This window comes from Coregonus lavaretus, assembly GCF_964263955.1.
Source record: "Coregonus lavaretus genome assembly, contig: HAP1_SCAFFOLD_4405, whole genome shotgun sequence".
In the NCBI taxonomy this organism is placed as follows: Eukaryota; Metazoa; Chordata; class Actinopteri; order Salmoniformes; family Salmonidae; genus Coregonus; species Coregonus lavaretus.
In genome coordinates this window covers 11,088-30,000 of record NW_028162127.1, presented here as the reverse complement: position 1 = coordinate 30,000, position 18,913 = coordinate 11,088, and the positions used below count along the sequence as shown (strand labels likewise).

Here is an 18,913-nt window from a genome sequence, read left to right as displayed (position 1 = left end):
GAAATGCTTCTAAACCACATTCATCACCTTTGATACTTGATACCCCATGGGCCCTGGTCAAAAGTGGTGCACTGTTTGGGACTCCAGTCTGCCCACATGACTCCTGGACCACATGTTGCCCATCGCAGTGCGTTGTAGCCTGGTCTAGTGAAGGACTGCTGGTGGGCCAGGAACACATACCACTAACCAGACCATCAGTGCTACCTCAACCCCTATAAGAACACAGGCTGACCTCTTAAAGCCAGTTAATAAAAGGGTCCTTGCATTACCGTTGTTTTCAGAATATGAGGATGGAGGGAGAGATGAACGAGAGAGGGAGGGATGGAGTGAGGAAAAGGACAGGAGGAAGGGGGGAGAGGGAAAGAGGAAGAGAAAGTAATCCAATATGATTTTGTCTTTTATTTCTTCCTTTGTTTGCATGTGTCCTTTGAGTTTTGTGACAGCTCGCTGAAAACAACTGGTTGATTTATGAGCCTTGCATGTGAGAGGCAGCTTGACTACACATCTGGGGTGTTTCCTCATTGTTTGGTGTAACATTGTAATCTTTTAAAATGGTATTTATAATAACGTTGTTTACCTGGTACGATATGGTATTTGTAAGGAGGCTTTTTTGGGGTAACAACAGTTTCATCACCAATACAGTTTTTGAAGAGAGTTTTACTGTCTCTGTAAGCTGTCAAATAATTGTAAGTAGTGGGATCTGAACTCCGGTCTCCCAGTGTGGAAAACAAACATATTAACCATTAGACAAAGAGGAAATTCCCCTTCGGCCGTGGGTGCCACTGACTTTAAGTCCAACTCACTTCACTATATAACGATCAACAGTAACATAAGTTTAGCCAAACTATTATTGGTTTTAGCATGTATGGCATGACAAGGAACAATATAGGAGTGAGCTACAACACACACAGACCTGGGACCAGGCTAATAATGTAGATTACAGTGAGATACAGTTGAAGTCAGAAGTTTACATACACTTAGGTTGGAGTCATTAAAACTCGTTTTTCAACCACTCCACAAATTTCTTGTTAACAAACTATAGTTTTGGCAAGTCGGTTAGGACATCTACTTTGTGCATAACACAAGTAATTTTTCCAACAATTGTTTACAGACAGATTATTTCACTTATAATTCACTGTATCACAATTCCAGTGGGTCAGAAGTTTACATACACTAAGTTGACTGTGCCTTTAAACAGCTTAGAAAATTCCAGAAAATGATGTCATGGCTTTAGAAGCTTCTGATAGGCTAATTGACATAATTTTAGTCAATTGGAGGTGTACCTGTGGATGTATTTCAAGGCCTACCTTCAAACTCAGTGCCTCTTTGCTTGACATCATGGGAAAATCAAAAGAAATCAGCCAAGACCTCAGAAAAACAATGGTAGACCTCCACAAGTCTGGTTCATCCTTGGGAGCAATTTCCAAACATCTGAAGGTACCACGTTTATCTGTACAAACAATAGTACGCAAGTATAAACACCATGGGACCACGCAGCTGTCATACCACTCAGGAAGGAGACGCGTTCTGTCTCCTAGAGATGAACGTACTTTGGTGCGAAAAGTGCAAATCAATCCCAGAACAACAGCAAAGGACCTTGTGAAGATGCTGGAGGAAACAGGTACAAGAGTATCTATATCCACAGTAAAACAAGTCCTATATTGACATAACCTGAAAGGCCACTCAGCAAGGAAGAAGCCACTGCTCCAAAACCACCATAAAAAAGCCAGACTACGGTTTACAACTGCACATGGGGACAAAGATTGTACTTTTTGGAGAAATGTCCTCTGGTCTGATGAAACAAAAATAGAACTGTTTGGCCATAATGACCATTGTTATGTTTGGAGGATTAAGGAGGTACTTGCAAGCCGAAGAACACCATCCCAACCTTGAAGCACAGGGGTGGCAGCATCATGCTGTGGGGGTACTTTGCTGCAGGAGGGACTGGTGCACTTCACAAAATAGATGGCATCATGAGGAAGGAAAATGATGTGCATATATTGAAGCAACATCTCAAGACATCAGTCAGGAAGTTAAAGCTTGGTCGCAAATGGGTCTTCCAAATGGACAATGACCCCAAGCATACTTCCAAAGTTGTGGCAAAATGGCTTAAGGACAACAAAGTCAAGGTATTGGAGTGGCCATTACAAAGCCCTGACCTCAACCCTATAGAAAATGTGTGGGCAGAACTGAAAAAGCGTGTGCGAGCAAGTAGGCCTACAAACCTGACTCAGTTACACCAGCTCTGTCAGGAGGAATGGGCCAAATTTTTACTAGGATTAAATGTCAGGAATTGTGAAAAACTGAGTGTAAATGTATTTGGCTAAGGTGTATGTAAACTTCCAACTTTCAACTGTTTTTACAGTGCCTTCAGAAATTATTCACACCCCTTGACTTTTTCCACATTTTGTTGTGTTACAGCCTGAATTTAAAATGGATTAATTTGAAATGTTTTGTCACTGGCTTACTCACAATACCCCATAGCGTCAAAGTGGAATAAGGTTTTCGAAATTGTTACAAATGAATAAAAAATTAAAAGCTGAAGTGTCTTGAGTCAATAAGTATTCAACCACTTTGATATGGCAAGCCTAAATAAGTTCAAGAGTAAAAATATGCTTAACAAGTCACATAATAAATTGCATGGACTCACTCTGTGTGCAATAATAGTGTTTAACATGATTTTTGAATGACTACCTCATCTCTGTACCCCACACATACAATGATATGTAAGGTTCCTCAGTCAAGCAGTGAATTTCAAACACAGATTCAACCACAAAGACCAGGGAGGTTTTCCAATGCCTCTCAAAGAAGGGCACCTATTGGTAGATTGGGAAAAAATAAAATAAAAAGCAGACATTGAATATCCCTTTGAGCATGGTGTAGTTATTAATTACACTTTGGATGGTGTATCAATACACCCAGTCACTACACAGCTACAGGTGTCCTTCCTAACTCAGTTGTCGGAGAGGAAGGAAACCGCTCAGGGATTTCACCAAGGGGCCAATGGTGACGTTAAAACAGTTACAGAGTTTAATGGCTGTGATAGGAGAAAACTGAGGATGGATCAACAACATTGTAGTTTCTCCACAATACCACCCTAATTGACAGAGTGAAAAGAATGAAGCCTGTACAGAATCAAAATATTTCAAAACATGCATCCTGTTTGCAACAAGGCACTAAAGTAATACTGGAAAAAATATGGCAAAGCAATACATTTTTTGTCCTGAATAAAAGTGTTATGTTTGTGGCAAATCAAATACAACACATTCCTGAGTACCACTCTTCATATTTTCAAGCATAGTGGTGGCTGCATCATGTTATGGGTATGCTTGTAATCATTAAGGACTGGGGAGTTTTCAGGATAAAAAATTAATGGAATGGAGCTAAGCACAGGAAAAATCCTAGAGGAAAACCTGGTTCAGTCATCTTTCAGCAGGGCAATAACCTAAAACACAAGGCCAAATCTACACTGGAGTTGCTAAACAAGAAGAAATTGAATGTTCCTGAGTGGCCGAGTGACAGTTTTGACTTAAATCTGCTTGAAAATCTATGGCAAGACCTGAAAATGGTTGCCTAGCAACGATCAACAACCAATTTGACAGAGTTTGAAGAATTTGGAAAAGAATAACTCTTAGAGACTTACCCAGAAAGACCCACAGTTGTAATCACTGCCAAAGGTGATTCTAACAGGTATTGACTCAGGGGGTTGAATACTTACCTAACCAAGATATGTTTGTGTTTTATTTTTCATTAAAAAAATTACAAACGTCACAATTTTTCTTCCACTTTAACATTGCAGAGTATTTTGTGTAGATCATTGACAAGAAAAATACAATTAAATCAATTTTAATCCCACTTTGTAACAAAACAAAATGTGGAAGAAATCAAGGGGTGTGAATACTTTCTGAAGGCACTGTAGTTAAAGTAACTGTCCAGTGAAAATCAAACTTTTTTCATATTCTGTTAAGTAATACCCCCCAAAAATTGTTGTTCTGTACTCATATTTGTGGCCAAAGCATAAATTGGGGGGGGGGGGGGGGGGGGAAACAGCAGGTTGACGTTTATGGGCTACCGAGTGGCGCAGCGGTCTCAGGCACTGCATCTCAGTGCTTGAGGCGTCACTACAGACCCCCTGGTTTGATTCCAGGCTGTATCACAAGGGCCATAGGGCGGCGCACAATTGACCCAGCGTCGTCCGGGTTTGGCCGGTGTAGGCCGTCATTGTAAATAATAATTTGTTCTTAACTGACTTGCCTAGTTAAATAAATAAATACAATTGTCATGAATCTTGCCCTGGAGGCAGAACTGAGCGGTTTCCGCTAGATGGGCTAACTGCAAAGTCAAAATTGTCTATATCGTAAATATGTATTAAAATAAAAAATATGCTTTTTGGTCTCAGTTTAAGGTTAGGCATTAGGGTTAGCAGTGTGGTTAAGGTTATGGTTAAGGTTACAGTCAAAATCTGATTTTATGACTTTGTGGCTGTGCCATCTAGTGACCACTCCAGTACATGAGTCATCTGAATAAATGCCAACCTGCAAGAAAAAAACATAAATAACCCCACCTTCAAACTTGTATCTCAAACAGACCATTTAAAAGATGCTTGCTACTTCCTCGTAGAGTATGATGTCATACTCCTGAGGAGGATGAGCTGGCCAATCAGAGGTCTACATTCAGCATCACTCTGTATATTTAGGATGTTGTGTATCCCTGGAATTCATGTAAACATTCCAGTTTAGAAAACATAGCTTGTCCAAAGAAAGTGGTCTCTTGGTACAACTTACCCTGGGTAGGGGGTAACCCAATGGGCAAAAACTGGTTGTATCAACGTTGTTTCCATGTCATTATATATTTTTTAATCAATGTGATGACATTGAATCAACGTGGAAAACTGATTGGATTTGCAAAAAGTAATAAACTTAAGGGAATATTGTATTTTTAACCTAAATCCAATGACATGGTGTAATTTTTTGTTGATTTGACATTAAATTCACATTAGTTGACAACTCAACCAAATGTAAATCAAAACTAGGCGTTGAAATGACGTCTGTGCCCAGTGGGAAGTTGAGCCACGGGATAGGGTAAGTTAAGCCGACTACACATTTCTGTACTGAGTGAAATATCACCACTACCTTTTTTAAACTATCTTTATTTCCCAAACACAATTCAACACAATCACTTTTTTGTCTTTTAATCATTTTAACACAGGCTTAACACCTAACAAAAACTCTGTACTTTTTAAAAACACAACATAGGCCAGGCCCTATTGTTACCTCATATCCCAGCGATAATGCCTTGCATTATGCCTGGAAAGAAAACACTTTGCTCAACTTGCCATTGGCTCAACCAGTGGCTCAACTTTCCCCAATGCAAACATTTTGACTATATTAGCCCACACAGCTACAACTATGCACTTTCATGCTAGGTTTAGGACCTCATATTGAATTTTATAGAGACCTCAACTTAAACTGATCTACATTGGTTTATATACAAACATCATTAAACCTTGAACACTATAGATTCATTTGACTTTGAGAAAATCCGTTTTTTGGACCTAACTGGCTTACCACTTTTTCCATGTGGTTTCTTCCTTCACAGACTCTTCCTAAATATTTGGTCAAATGATTAATTTTGTGTATGGTTTCCTAGAAACAAGGGTGGCTCTAATTACCCCTTTGGCTCAACTTGCCCCACTCTCCCCTACCATTTCAAAGGAAAACTATTTCACTCATATTGTAAGTAATTATAGGTCATATTTCATAGAAATCTGGAAACATTGGACAGTTAATTTAAGGTGTTGAACTCTCCTCCCTCCGTGTATCTTTCGTAGTCCCCCATTGCATTGTTGTCATCCCTTCCCAGTCAGTTAATGATGGACTATTGTTGCAAGCACGCAGCAGCACTCTAGAACACCTCCATTGTTTGGCTGCCCTTGTAAGTGTCCCAAATGGCACCCTATTCTCTATATAGTGCACTACTTTTGCCCTATGGACCCTGGTCAAACATATTACACTATATAGGGAATAGGGTGCCATTTGGGACGCATACTTAGCCACTCCAGAAGACCATGGTTTGGCTAGCCTTGTGTATCCCAGCATGTAGACAGTATGTCATAGTAGACCTGCCTTTGTAGCCTCTCAGGAGTGGAGAGGGGAGGAGAGGAGAGGAGAGGAGGGGAGGGGAGGGGAGGGGAGGGGAGGGGAGGGGAGAGGAGAGGAGAGGAGAGGAGAGGAGAGGAGAGGAGAGAGGAGAGGCTTGAATCAGGAGTGTAATTGTGTTATTGTCAATATCCTGTTTGCTGTTGGCTGCTCTGAATCAGTCGTGTCATTGGGTCTGTGTGCCTGGGAGCTGAACCGACCACATACTACGTTAGTTTGCATCACAAATGGCACCCTATCCCCTACATATTACCATTGGGCTAAGGTCAAGCATAGTGCACTATATAGTGAATAAATAGGGTGCCATTTGGGATGCAGCCTAGGTGAGTCCATAGCCATTGCCAAGACAACAGGAATGTATTATCTGAAGCGTTAGACCACATATTATTAATATCCTCCTGTAGCTGTGGGGTTAGGGTTGGGTTAGCAGGAGGATGATGGAGTGTGTGTGTGTGTCGGCTTAGGGTTGTGTTAGGTTAGCTGAAGGATGATGTAGTGTGTGTGTGTGTGTGTGTGTGTGTGTGTGTGTGTGTGTGTGTGTGTGTGTGTGTGTGTGTGTGTGTGTGTGTGTGTGTGTGTGTGTGTGTGTGTTTCGGCTTAGGGTTATGTTAGGTTAGCTGAAGGATGATGGAGTGGGTGTCCATGGATGCAATGGAAGATAATAATGTTTTATTGCAAATTAATTCTGGGTATCTGCTGGGTATCTGTTTTGTATTAATATGATCTGTTTTGTATTGATATACACTGAGTATACAAAACATTAAGAACACCTGCTCTTTCCCAGTGTAGATGAAGGGGAGGAGACAGGTTAAAGAAGGATTTTTAAGCCTTGAGACAATTGAGACATGGATTGTGTATGTGTGCCATTCAGAGAGTGAATATGCAAAACAAAATATTTTGGGCCAGGCGCACAATTGTGTGTCAAGAACTGCAAAGCTGCTGGGTTTTTCACGCTCAACAGTTTCCTATGTGTATCAACAATGCTCCACCACCCAACGGACATCCAGCAAACTTGACACAACTGTGGGAAGCATTTGAGTCAACATGCGTCAGCATTCCTGTGGAACGCTTTCGACACATTGTAGAGTCCATGCCCCGACAAATTGAGGCTGTTCTGAGGGCAAAAGGGGGGTGCAATGCAATATTAGGAAGATGTTCCTAATGTTTGCTATACTCTGGCGGATGTTAGCTAAAGTTTGATTAAATACATATACTTCATAATTAATGTTATTAATATTGACAGTATGTGTTTTGCAACCAACTACAGTACAATAGCATTTATATGGGGCATGCTCTTAACCTACACAGAAAACACTCAATGTGCCATAGTGATTAATATTAGCTTCAATAGTGTTACTTCTGATAAGACTCCTTGCTGTGTGGGATTAACCTCGCTGTGTGGGATTACTGCATGGCAAGTTTGATTGAATGTTGGCCCATGAAGAGTGAGAACTGAAAACTCAAAGGAAGGAAAAAACTCACGCTCACTAAAGTTCAAAGAGTCAGCCTTTCTTTTCTAATACGGAGTGCGGTGCGGGAGAGCAAGCAAGCGGCTTGGGTTCTAGCTCTGCTCTGCATGCATTCACAAGCAATCAATTGGTGATAAACAGACTGTTTCTCTTAAAGTTGAATTAGTAGACTATATTTAGTAGAAACCACAGCAGTATGATCTCTCCTTGCTCCCAGCTCTCCAGGCTCTTTGTTTCTCGGGTCCATTGAAGGTGAGTAATTTGTTATTGTTTGTTCTAGCAAATGAAAACCCCAAGCAGCCAGGGGTTTGGGCTAAATTTAAAGAAGGCATTAGTTATGGTTCCTGGCTGATGGTGGCTTTGCATGTAAGGCTGGTCTGGTCTGTTTGGGCGTGTGTGTGTGTGTGTGTGTGTGTGTGTGTGTGTGTGTGTGTGTGTGTGTGTGTGTGTGTGTGTGTGTGTGTGTGTGTGTGTGTGTGTGTGTGTGTGTGTGTGAGCGTGCGAGTGTGTGAGAGCGTGCGAGTGTGTGTGTGTCGGGTCTGGTCTGGTGGGACTGGTGTGTGTTGGGAAGAGAGAGAGAGAGCGAAAGAGAGAAAGAGAGAGGGATGGAAAGGGAGAGAGGATGAGGGGAATGCACCAGGCCATGACTGGGCCTAGACATGCATGTTTGTTTGTTTGGCCAATGGCAGGTAAGCCAGGTATCATGCTACCAGCAACTACGGAGGTGGCATAGAAGTGTCGGCTGTAGGCCCTACTGGGGCTCTTTCTCAATTCACCTTTCCTCCAAGACTCACCTTCTTCTCAAAACACATTGGAGAAGAAGGTCTGAGGGGAGGGACCTCCTCCATTACAGTTGACAAGGTGTTGAGGAAATAGGATGAAAAAAATCACCGAAAGACGAATTGAGGTAGAACCCGGGTCTTGGGAGGAAGAGAGACCAGTAGAAAATAATAGGACAGGTGGGCAGTGGTGGTCACAGACCAGATTAGCTTTAGGTATTGGTCCTGGGCGGTTCAATTTCAGTGCTGGAGGGAGGCAATAACTTATGGTTTCTGTTTCTACCTGCTAGGTAATTGCACTCACCTGGTGTCCCCAGTCTGAATCAGTCCCTGTGCATAAGCAGAGCATGAAAACCAGAAGTGTTTTGGCCCTCCAGGACCAGAATTAAACAGTCCTAGCCTAGAGGAACCAGGGAGACTGGACACAAGTAAGGCAATGCAGGAGCTCCAACAGTTCTTCAGGGTAGCTGTTTTCTAAGCTCACTTTCTGTATTGAGACAATCATTGTGAGCGTAGAGCACCAAGACCACATGAAAGGAAACCACAAATATGGAAAGTCTGGAAATACTAGAGACCTTTGTAGGGGAATAAAACAGCTATTGGGTTACCTAGGTTATGTCCCCAATGGCAACCTATTCCCTTTGCAGTGCACTACTTTTTGACCAGGACCCAATGGGCTCTGGTCAAAAGTAGTGCACTATATAGGGAATACGGTGCCATTTAAGACATGTCCCTGGAGTATAAAACATTGAGATTGGGTCTGCCAATAATCAGGTGTATAATATATGGCCATAGAGGTATGGGAGCATGCTGGCTCCATTGATAAAGTGGAGAAGTGGTCAGTGCTAAATACTAGGCCACAGACACACACACACACACACACACACACTTAGGAATAGAGGACCTGCAATATATCAGCTGAACTACATCCAAATGGCCCTGGAAACATAAACCATCACATTCCTGCCCTGAAACAGAAACATACACATAGCATTGCATCATGCTAATTATATTTTCTTGTTACTTATAAAAAATGTAAACATTTTTAAAAATCTTTATGACGGTAACACCCAGTCGAAGGGCTACGAAAGCTAGGTTTGATTAAACATAACGCTTGACACTTATGAAGGAAATTGAGCAGAAATTCTTGGGAAATTACTCCGGCTATTGCTTTAGGAACATAACCTTTATGAGTCAATTATCACCTAGAGAAGCTGGCACAGCTAGATGGTAGACCTAATGCTGTTGCAGCAGCATTAATGATAACCATTAACAGTGTTCAGCTTTCTGCCGTTCTGCCCTTGAGCAAGGCAGTTAACCCCCAACAACAACTGCTCCCCGGGCGCCGATGACATGGACGTCGATTAAGGCAGCCCCCCGCACCTCTCTGATTCAGAGGGGTTGGGTTAAATGTGGAAGACACATTTCAGTTGAATGTGACTAGATACCCCCTTTCTCTTTCCAAACATAAGTGTGTGTGGTGTGTGTGTGTGTGTGTGTGTGTGTTCAGCTATCCAAGCCTGCTTTGTTTTATGGCTCAATGCAGGGCTGTATACGATACAAGATATCCTTTACCTGGGGACAAACAGGAAGCCTCTATGAAATGCCCGACTCACAGGAAACAAACTTCTATACACATTTTTTGTTTTTTTCATAGTTTGCTGTTTCCAAACAGAACGTCAGGACATCCTTTGTCTGCATCCCATGATTGCGTCCCAAATGGCACCCAATTCCCTCCATACTAGTGCACTACCTTTCACCAGACCTCTATGGGCCATGGTTAAAAGTAGTGCACTACATAGGAAGTAGGGTCCCATTTGGGATTTAACCAGTGAACCATAGGAAAGGCAGTGAGTGGAGATAGATACAGTAGATAGACAGACAGAGCGCTCGGCAATTGTATGACAGTAACCATTGTTTGTCCCAAGAAGTGACTCAACAGAACTCATTAAAGTATTAGATGTTGTTTTCCATAGCATGTTAGCTCCTCAGGGCCCCAGAGCCCTGCAGGCCCAGTTAAACTAACACACTATTAGGAAGACAAATTACATTAGACTTTCAAAGAGGTCCCAAAATAAGCCATTAAAGAGGAAAACAACCACATTTGGGCTTAGTTCCAAATGGCACCCTATTCCCTATGAAGTGCACTACTTTTGACCAGGGCCCATAGGGCCCCATAGGGCTCTGTTCAAAAGTAGTGCACTATGTAGGGAATAGGGTGCCATTTGGGTCGCATCCTAGGCTTTTAAAAAAAAACAGCAGTAGGTGGCAGGAGAGAGACATTCACACTTGGTGTTTCCATATGGGAAACATTAGAATATTAAAAGCTTGCTCTTAACACTGCCAACCGCTCAAACCTATGGAGACCGTGTGAGGAGAGTAATGGAGAGTACATGTGCTGTACTGTACTGTGGTAAAGATAGCCATGAGTTATGAGTTACTTGTGTGTTAGTGCTATGACCCATGGACTGCAGAGTGTAGGGAGCTGGATCATCGAGGATGCAGTTGGTTCCCTGTATTGCAATCTGACACAATTGGGGGTGACTGGTAGCCTCGAGGTTAGAGCGTTGGGCCAGTAACTGAAAGGATACTGGTTTGAATCCCAGAGCAGACAATGTGATAAATCTGTTGCTGTGCTCTTGAGCAAGGCACTTCACCCCAATTGCTCCAGGATTGCTGGACAATCGTGACCCTGAACGCGACCCCACTCCCTGTGGGTTTCTCAGGGGGAGTTGGGATATACAAGACACACTTGTACAAGACACACCCACAAGTGTGTAACAGGACAAATATAAGCACACACGCCCCCCCCACAAAATTATGAATATTAATTGAGTTGAACAATGAAGATATCAGATATTCTTTCTTGCAGCATTGAGAGAACGCTGTTTTGCCATTTACCCCATAAACGTCGACCCAGTTACAGCTTTTGATTGAATATTGTCTCACACCAGTCCTGCTGCCAGTTAGTCTGGAGCCTCCATCCATCTGGTGCACACACACACACACACACACACAGAGAGCACACACACAACGAGGTGCAGCTCCAAATCCCTTGTTTCCCTAAAAAAAGTTGTTAAAGGCTTTTCCAACACTTGGTGTTGATAATGAAGCATCAAGGTATCGCCGTCTACATACACCGACTGCTTTATTAACAGCATGTGAGTGTCTGTGGCACCGCCACATTCAGTCAGTCATGTGTTAGTTAGTTAGCCGTCAGAAGGCTACATCAATGCAGCACCGGGTCTGTGTCCCAAATAGCACCCTATTCCCTTTATAGTGTACTACTTTTGACTAGGGCCTATAGGGGGCTCTGGTCAAAAGTAGTGCGCTATATAGGGAATAGGGTGCTATTTGGTTCAGACTCCAAATCCCTCTATGACCTCCCGTAGCAGGTGGCGTTATCCCGAAAGCCAGCCAATGAACAATAGTGAATTGAATGTGTCGTTTCGTCTACCCTTTTGCCTATAGTTACATCTGTAGAGCACCTTATAAACCTCCATGACTCCACAGTTATCACGCAAACCAGTACACAGAACAATAGTGAATGTCTCTTTACTAGCCCCCTTTATGTGGGGCAAGAGTATCATGATTCTAAAAGCTCTATCTCTGATTGGTAGGAACAGATACATAGAAGCTGATAAAAACAGAAACTCATCATTTTACATACAAATGGCAGAAAAAGCCCTGAAACTATCGTAAAGTGATATTTAGGGAAACAATTGTAAAGTGATATGAAGGGAAAGCCTAATTAGATGTATCACTTGTTTGGCTGTATCACAGTTATATTGTCCATTGTGTAAACTGGTGTGGCCTGTGAAGATGGATGGTTAAAGCCTGGCCTCGGCGTAATAGCAGGGTGATTGAGGCGGTTTTAGCTCTCAGTCTTGCAAAGCAGGTTAAGGGGGGGAGAGAGGAGAGGCAAGGGGAAATGGTGGGGCGATAATTGTGAGGTAAGGTGAGCTGGATTGTTTGGTGACAGATGGTAGGAAGAAGGGAGGAGGGAGGGAGGGAGGGAGGGAGGAAGGGAGGGAGGGAGGGACAGATGGATGGAAGACACTTACTGGGAAAGACACCTGAGACACACTCTCGCATTCCTGGTCTCGTACCGGCGCTGTGTCCACCCCGGGAAAACAACCTGCTCCAGACAACCCACAGAAAGAAAGAGTAAGAGTAATCCCATATTTTACATTTCGAGAGCTGACAAGGGGATATAATGGGTAGGCCCTATTAGTGGCATCCTATTAGTGCACTATATGGGGAATAGGGTGCCATTTGGGATGCATACATTGTGTACTATTAACCTACATGAGATATCAGCCACGGGTTGTAGGTGATGGGGGGGTCCATGAGGCCCATGTCCATCAGGCATGTTGACAGCAGCATGCTCTGGGAGGAGGGGATTGGAAGATCCATGGAGAGGTCCATGTTGAGGTGATCCGTGCTGGGAGGGTCCATGGTGCTGGTCCTCTTCTGGTCTACTGGCATCTGACAGACTGTCCCCCTGCAGCCTGTAGAGACAGAACACAACTTAGATAGCACACTCGACAACTACAGGCTGAACCACATGTCAAGACAACTCACACAAATCATCACACTTCACATGTTACAACCCCTAACTTAAAACAAAACACACACACATCACGCTAAACATCAGCTTTCAGATGAGCAGCATTCAAAGGCACAACACAAATTACACTCAACAACTACAGTGGCTCAAACGCTGAACACTTAACGCACAACGCACATACTTCCCTAACTCTACCACTAGTGTAAACACAGCACACAAACAATTCACGTCACAACCGCTAAATGCACACACACACACACCACACCACACTAAACAACTGTTCACTTTCAGATGAGCACCATTCACCCTGAGAGGATATTTAACAGAACTAAACGATAACCAAATATAGGACACGCTCCATAGACTTCCAATTTCCTCTAGGAACAGCACAGTATGGACACTACAGTAGTCCAGTATCATATCTGTTTCCGTCTACATTTCTCTACCACACTAAACATCTGGGCCTGTATTCATAAGCATATCAAACTAGAAGTGCACATCTAGGATCAGGTACCCCCCTGTCCATGTAATCTTATTCATTATGATCTAAAAGGCTAAACTGAACCTAGATCAGCATTCTACTCTGATATGCTTCATAAATTGGGCCCTGACCCTTCTATAAGAGTCTATGAGGAGACAGTGGGAATCTATCAGCGAGAGCTGATGAGACAGAGAGGAACAGAGAGGCTTCACTTGTCTAATCTACATCAGGGGAATGCATAGGGATATGGATATGCATCAGGGAAGGTACATCCAGACACAGTTACATAGCAGATCAGTTTAGGAATTCATATCCATCCATCTAACTACAGTTAGAGGGAATCTGTAGAGGTAGAACTATACCCAAGCCTTCTGAGATGATTCAAAATGTAATAAATACCTGTAGTGTGTTGAATCAATTCGCAACGAGCCAAACTCAGATTAAAGTCTAATAAATACATATTAGAATGATAAAAAGGTCAGCCTACAGTAAACTTTGCTCAGTTTTAGTGCCAAACACACTTTGCAAATGTTTGTTAATGTTCGTGTCTACAAGCATATTCCTGTTGCTAAAGGCTTTCGAACATGCATTGCATTTGTTATATAAATGATAACATGCGAGTAGAAATGTTAAAGATTGTTTAAAGATTGGGGCGGCAGGTAGCTTAGTGGGTAAGAGCGTTGTGCCAGTAACTGAAAGGTCGCTGGTTCTAATCCCCGAGCCGACTAGGTGAAAAATCTGTCGATGTGCCCTTAAGCAAGGCACTTAACCCTAATTGCTCCTGTAAGTCGCTCTGGATAAGAGCGTCTGCTAAATGACTAAAATGTAAATGTTTATTTAGAATTCAAGTTCCATTTTATCACTGATCTTTAATATTCACAACTGCAGATTGTTTTGGAGATAGTTAGCCAGTAGCTGTGAGGACTGAGCATGCTCAGAAATTACTATGCACTATGTTGAGGTGTGTTTTCCTAATCTTTATCTGTTAAATGTTTGTGATATTTATGTCCCGATTTGGTGAAATGTAAATTTATTAGCCATTGATATTTAAACTAGTGAAAAGTGTTGATTATTGACTGAGATATTCATGTTAATTGATGAAATACCCTATTTAGGTGCATTTTGGATTACCGCTATTATAGTTTTAGGGTTAGATTCTGAACCTGTTCAAGGTGCTCATTTCAGGAGAGGCTGGAGTGACAGGCACTCTGCCTTAGGAGCCAACAGCTTCAGTGAACTGGCCATTTGTTATTTTTGTCAACGTCTGATGAATATTCATGATATTTAATTGCACACTGCTTTAGTTACGCATTCTTTTGGTTGCATGCTATGTAATCAGGGGAAGCCATTAACTGGAGACAAAATCAATCCATAGACTCCTATGGCGTGGCAACATTCCTCCACAGCCAACACCACTTTCTCCCTAAGTGACTATTCTAAAAATGGAAGATACCTTTTGAAAGGCACAAATCTCTCTCTCGCTCTCTCCTCTGTCTCTCTCTCTCTCCTCTGTCGCTTTCTCGCTCTCAAAAACAAAACAAAAACAGATATGCACCATCCCTGCTTTGAATGAAGTGGTCCTCTGCATTTGGGCCTGACTACCATTCACAATTCCCTGAAAAATGTCCATATATGAAAACAAATACTCTAATAAGGCCTATTCCCGATCCCCGTATGCCACGGACGGTCTCCCAGGCTTTGACTACACACAGACGCACGTACGCGCACACACACAGTGCTTGGGGACAGGGTCTGGGATGCCTTTGTGAACACTGGAGGTTTGCAGTCAGAGCAAGGCCCAGCAGACCCTGTTAGAGGACTGAACCGTAGGTCTATAAAGCTGCTGCTGAAGTACAGGCATCTCTAACCTCTATACTGGCCCCCCGTGGGAATCAAACCCACAACCCTGGCGTTGCAAACGCCATGCTCTACCAACTGAGCTACATCTCTGCCGGCCATTCCCTCCCCTACCCTGGACGACGCTGGGCCAATTGTGCGCCGCCCCATGGGTCTCCCGGTCACGGCCAGCTACGACAGAGCCTGGATTCGAACCAGGATCTCTAGTGGCACAGCTAGCACTGCGATGCAGTGCCTTAGACCACTGCGCCGCAGTGCCTTAGACCACTGCGCCACTCGGGAGATACAGATCTACATTGATGCCCCAAAAGGCCCCAAAAGGCCCCAAAACGTAATAAAACGATCAAATAAAGACATCTCACACTTTTGAGAAAAGGATTGAAAGCAAAGGATGATCTTCGTTGTCTATCACTGTCCCTGGTAACATCTGCCTTCTTTAGGTAACACCTTGGAACAGATGGGTGTTGAACACACCTCAGGGTAGGCTCCACTGGGTGTGACTGGTAGCACACAGAGTACTGGGTGGGGCGCGGGCAGCATTTAACAGTGCTGCAGTAAATGAATAAACACCCTCTGAGGTGTTACTATAGATTAATCACCTCCATGCTGTTGTTCCCCGGCTGGCATAATGGTGTTGTATTTTTGTCTTTCACTTCGATGTCTTCGCAGACTACAAAGTAAGTTAGAGTAAGTAGGCTGGTGGGGGGAACCATAGGAGGACGGGGTCATTGTAATTGCTGGAATGGAATTAATGGAACGGTATCAAACATATTAAACATATGGAAGCCAAATGTTTGACTCCGTTCCATTTACTCCTGCCATTACAATGAACCCATCCTCCTATAGCTCCTCCCACTCCTCTCTCTCTCCCCGACTCTCTCTCTCTCTCCCTCACTCTCTCGCTCTCTCTCTCTCTCTCTCCCTCCCTGACTCTCTCTCTCCCCGACTCTCTCTCTCCCTCCCTCTCTCCCTCTCTCTCTCTTCCTCTTTCTCTCTGTATCAACACTTATCTTCAGTCTACATACCTCCAGATCAAGAACAGAATATCATATCTTAAGTGCATTCCAAAATGTGCTTGTTGTCACAAGACCGCCCTGCGCTGATATCGGTCTCTATTATCACTTATTTTTTCTTGTTCTTTTTTTTTATCACTTGTTTTCTCTTCCGACACGTTTCCTGTTTATCCTCCCTCCCAGCCCAGTGTTAGGCTCATGTTTCTGGGTGTTGGGTGCAATAGGGCCCAAGCGGGCACAACTCTGCCCGATGCCAGGGAGAGATAATGGGGTATCAGACAGGTCAGACGCCAGGCACACTCCTCCATCCCCCCTCCCTCCTTCCCTCTCTGTTTGGGTTTTCTTCTCTTTCTTTTTCATTCATTCACGCTGCTTATCTGTTTGGTAATGCGTGTCTAAGATGGGCAGATGGGTTTTGAGGTTTTCTCATGATACTGAATGTTATCAGAAAGTTTGTTGGCGGATTGTTTACCGCCTGAATGTTTAAAGTTCAATAGTTTATATCTATGGCTTATAATGACTAAGCCAGCTCCCGGATCACACTGTATGTGTCCCAAATGGCACCCTATTCCCTATATAGTGCACAACGTTTGACCAGGGCCCATATGCAGGGGATAGAGTGCCATTTGGGATGTATCCACTGATGTTGTAGCCGTATCTGGAGCTAGTTTTGGCTCTGTGCAATATCTCGCTCAGTGAAATGTCAGACATCTGCTTTCTCCCCCTCTCTGTCTGTTCTGTTCTGTTCCGGCCAAATTCCTTTAACCTGACCACTAGATCCTCTATAGAGGTTTATTGGCTGACGAGCCCTGGTTGTTTTAGATGGTGAGGGAGGGGAGGGAAGGGCCCTAAACAGATCACACATCACTGGCCTGGAAATGCCTTGGACAGACGGCCCAGACCAGACCGGTTTCATTCCGGACGCACGGGACTGTAATATCAGAGGTTATTTAAACATATGCACACACAGACACACACACACAAGCACAAACACACACACACACTGTGTTCTGTGGTATGAGTGTGTTCAGCAGACATGCCTGTGAACAGAGGGCTGTAAAGACAGGGGTCAGAGGTCAAACAGGAGCAGAGCGTGAGAGAGAGAGATGTGCGCGGAGAAGGAGAGAGAGAGCAGCAAAGAGAGAGAAAGAGAGAGAGAGAGGCTGGCTCTCACCTCTAACAAAAGCTTTATAGTGTGTGCTTTAGACCATGTCCAATGGGATTCCCAGAAGTGCCTGTGAAACCTCTCCATCCTAATAATAAACCTGCTTCCCTGGAGCCTAGCATATGTGGGGAGGGAGAGTTTCTACTGGGCTAGGATAGTGATAGGGAACTGGGCTAGGATATTGATAGGGAACTGGGCTAGTATAGTGATAGGGAGCTGGTCTAGTATAGTGATAGGGAACTGGGCTAGTATAGTGATAGGGAACTGGGCTAGTATAGTGATAGGGAACTGGGCTAGTATAGTGATAGGGAACTGGGCTAGTATAGTGATAGGGAACTAGGCCTATGGACACTGTAGTAGTAAGTCAGGCAAGCATTCATTTACATTTACGTCATTTAGCAGACGCTCTTATCCAGTTAGTGAATACATATTTTTTTTATACTGGCCCCCCGTGGGAATCGAACCCACAACCCTGGCGTTGCAAACGCCATGCTCTATCAACTGAGCTACATTCCTGCCGGCCATTCCCTCCCCTACCCTGGACGACGCTGGGCCAATTGTGCGCCGCCCATGAGTCTCCCGGTCGCGGCCGGCGGCGACAGAGCCTGGATTCGAACCAGGATCTCTAGTGGCACAGTTAGCACTGCGATGCAGTGCCTTAGACCACTGCGCCACTCAGGAGTACACGCATTCTTCATATACAGTACCCCTCTCTACTCAGACAAATATACTCACTCAGGTAACACCCAGGTCAGAGTAAAGGGTAAATATTTACCTTGCACACCTTGAGCAGATGTTGAGTGTGACCTTGGCCTGGGGCTCTGGGCAGTAGGAACTACGACCCTGACTGAACTTACTGCCTGACGGGGCCAGCCCTGTTACCCCCTCCATGCGCAGGTCATCTAGGTCCTCTGTGGAGGGAGAGAGGAGAGAGGGAGACAGGGAGGGAGGGAGAGAGAGGGAAACAGGGAAGCGAGAGTGAAAAGAAAGAGATGCAGAGAGAGAATGGGTGAAACACAGAGAGATGGAGGGAGGAAGAGGGATGAGGAATAGAAGGAAATAATGAAAGAGGGGAAGGAGGGAGAGAAGGAGAGGGACAGTCATTTATCACTGAGTCATCAACAGATGCACCAAAGGCTAAGGCAGCCATTGTATCTGTCTTAGCTGTCTCAGCCGTCCAGAACTGAGGAAGGATGAACCAACATACACACACACACACTAAGAGACCATAGACTGACAAGACTATCTTGCATCAATTAGCCAACAAATAGATGGCGGTTATAAGGAGAAGAGACACAGACGGCAGTGCTGAAGGAGAGATGATGAGAGCGAGACCCCACATCCTGACCAGAGAGAGAAAGAGAGAGTGAGAGAGAGCGAAAGAGAGAGAGAGAGAAAAAGATATCTCCCTGTGTCCTCAT

At 43.9% G+C, this 18,913-nt stretch overlaps 1 protein-coding gene across 1 annotated transcript in view; it reads right to left on the bottom strand.

Annotated features, from left to right (window-relative positions):
- Nucleotides 1-18,403, bottom strand: part of LOC311116516 (uncharacterized protein C8orf34 homolog) — a gene marked incomplete at both ends in the record, with an annotated part of 37,964 nt that extends 19,561 nt beyond the window's left edge. The window contains 3 exons of the mRNA XM_084191604.1: nt 12,471-12,544; nt 12,715-12,917; nt 18,268-18,403. Coding sequence (XP_084047730.1) covers nt 12,471-12,544; nt 12,715-12,917; nt 18,268-18,403 — 413 coding nt within the window. The remainder of the gene's footprint in view (nt 1-12,470; nt 12,545-12,714; nt 12,918-18,267) is intronic.
- Between the last annotated feature and the right edge of the window lie 510 nt (nt 18,404-18,913).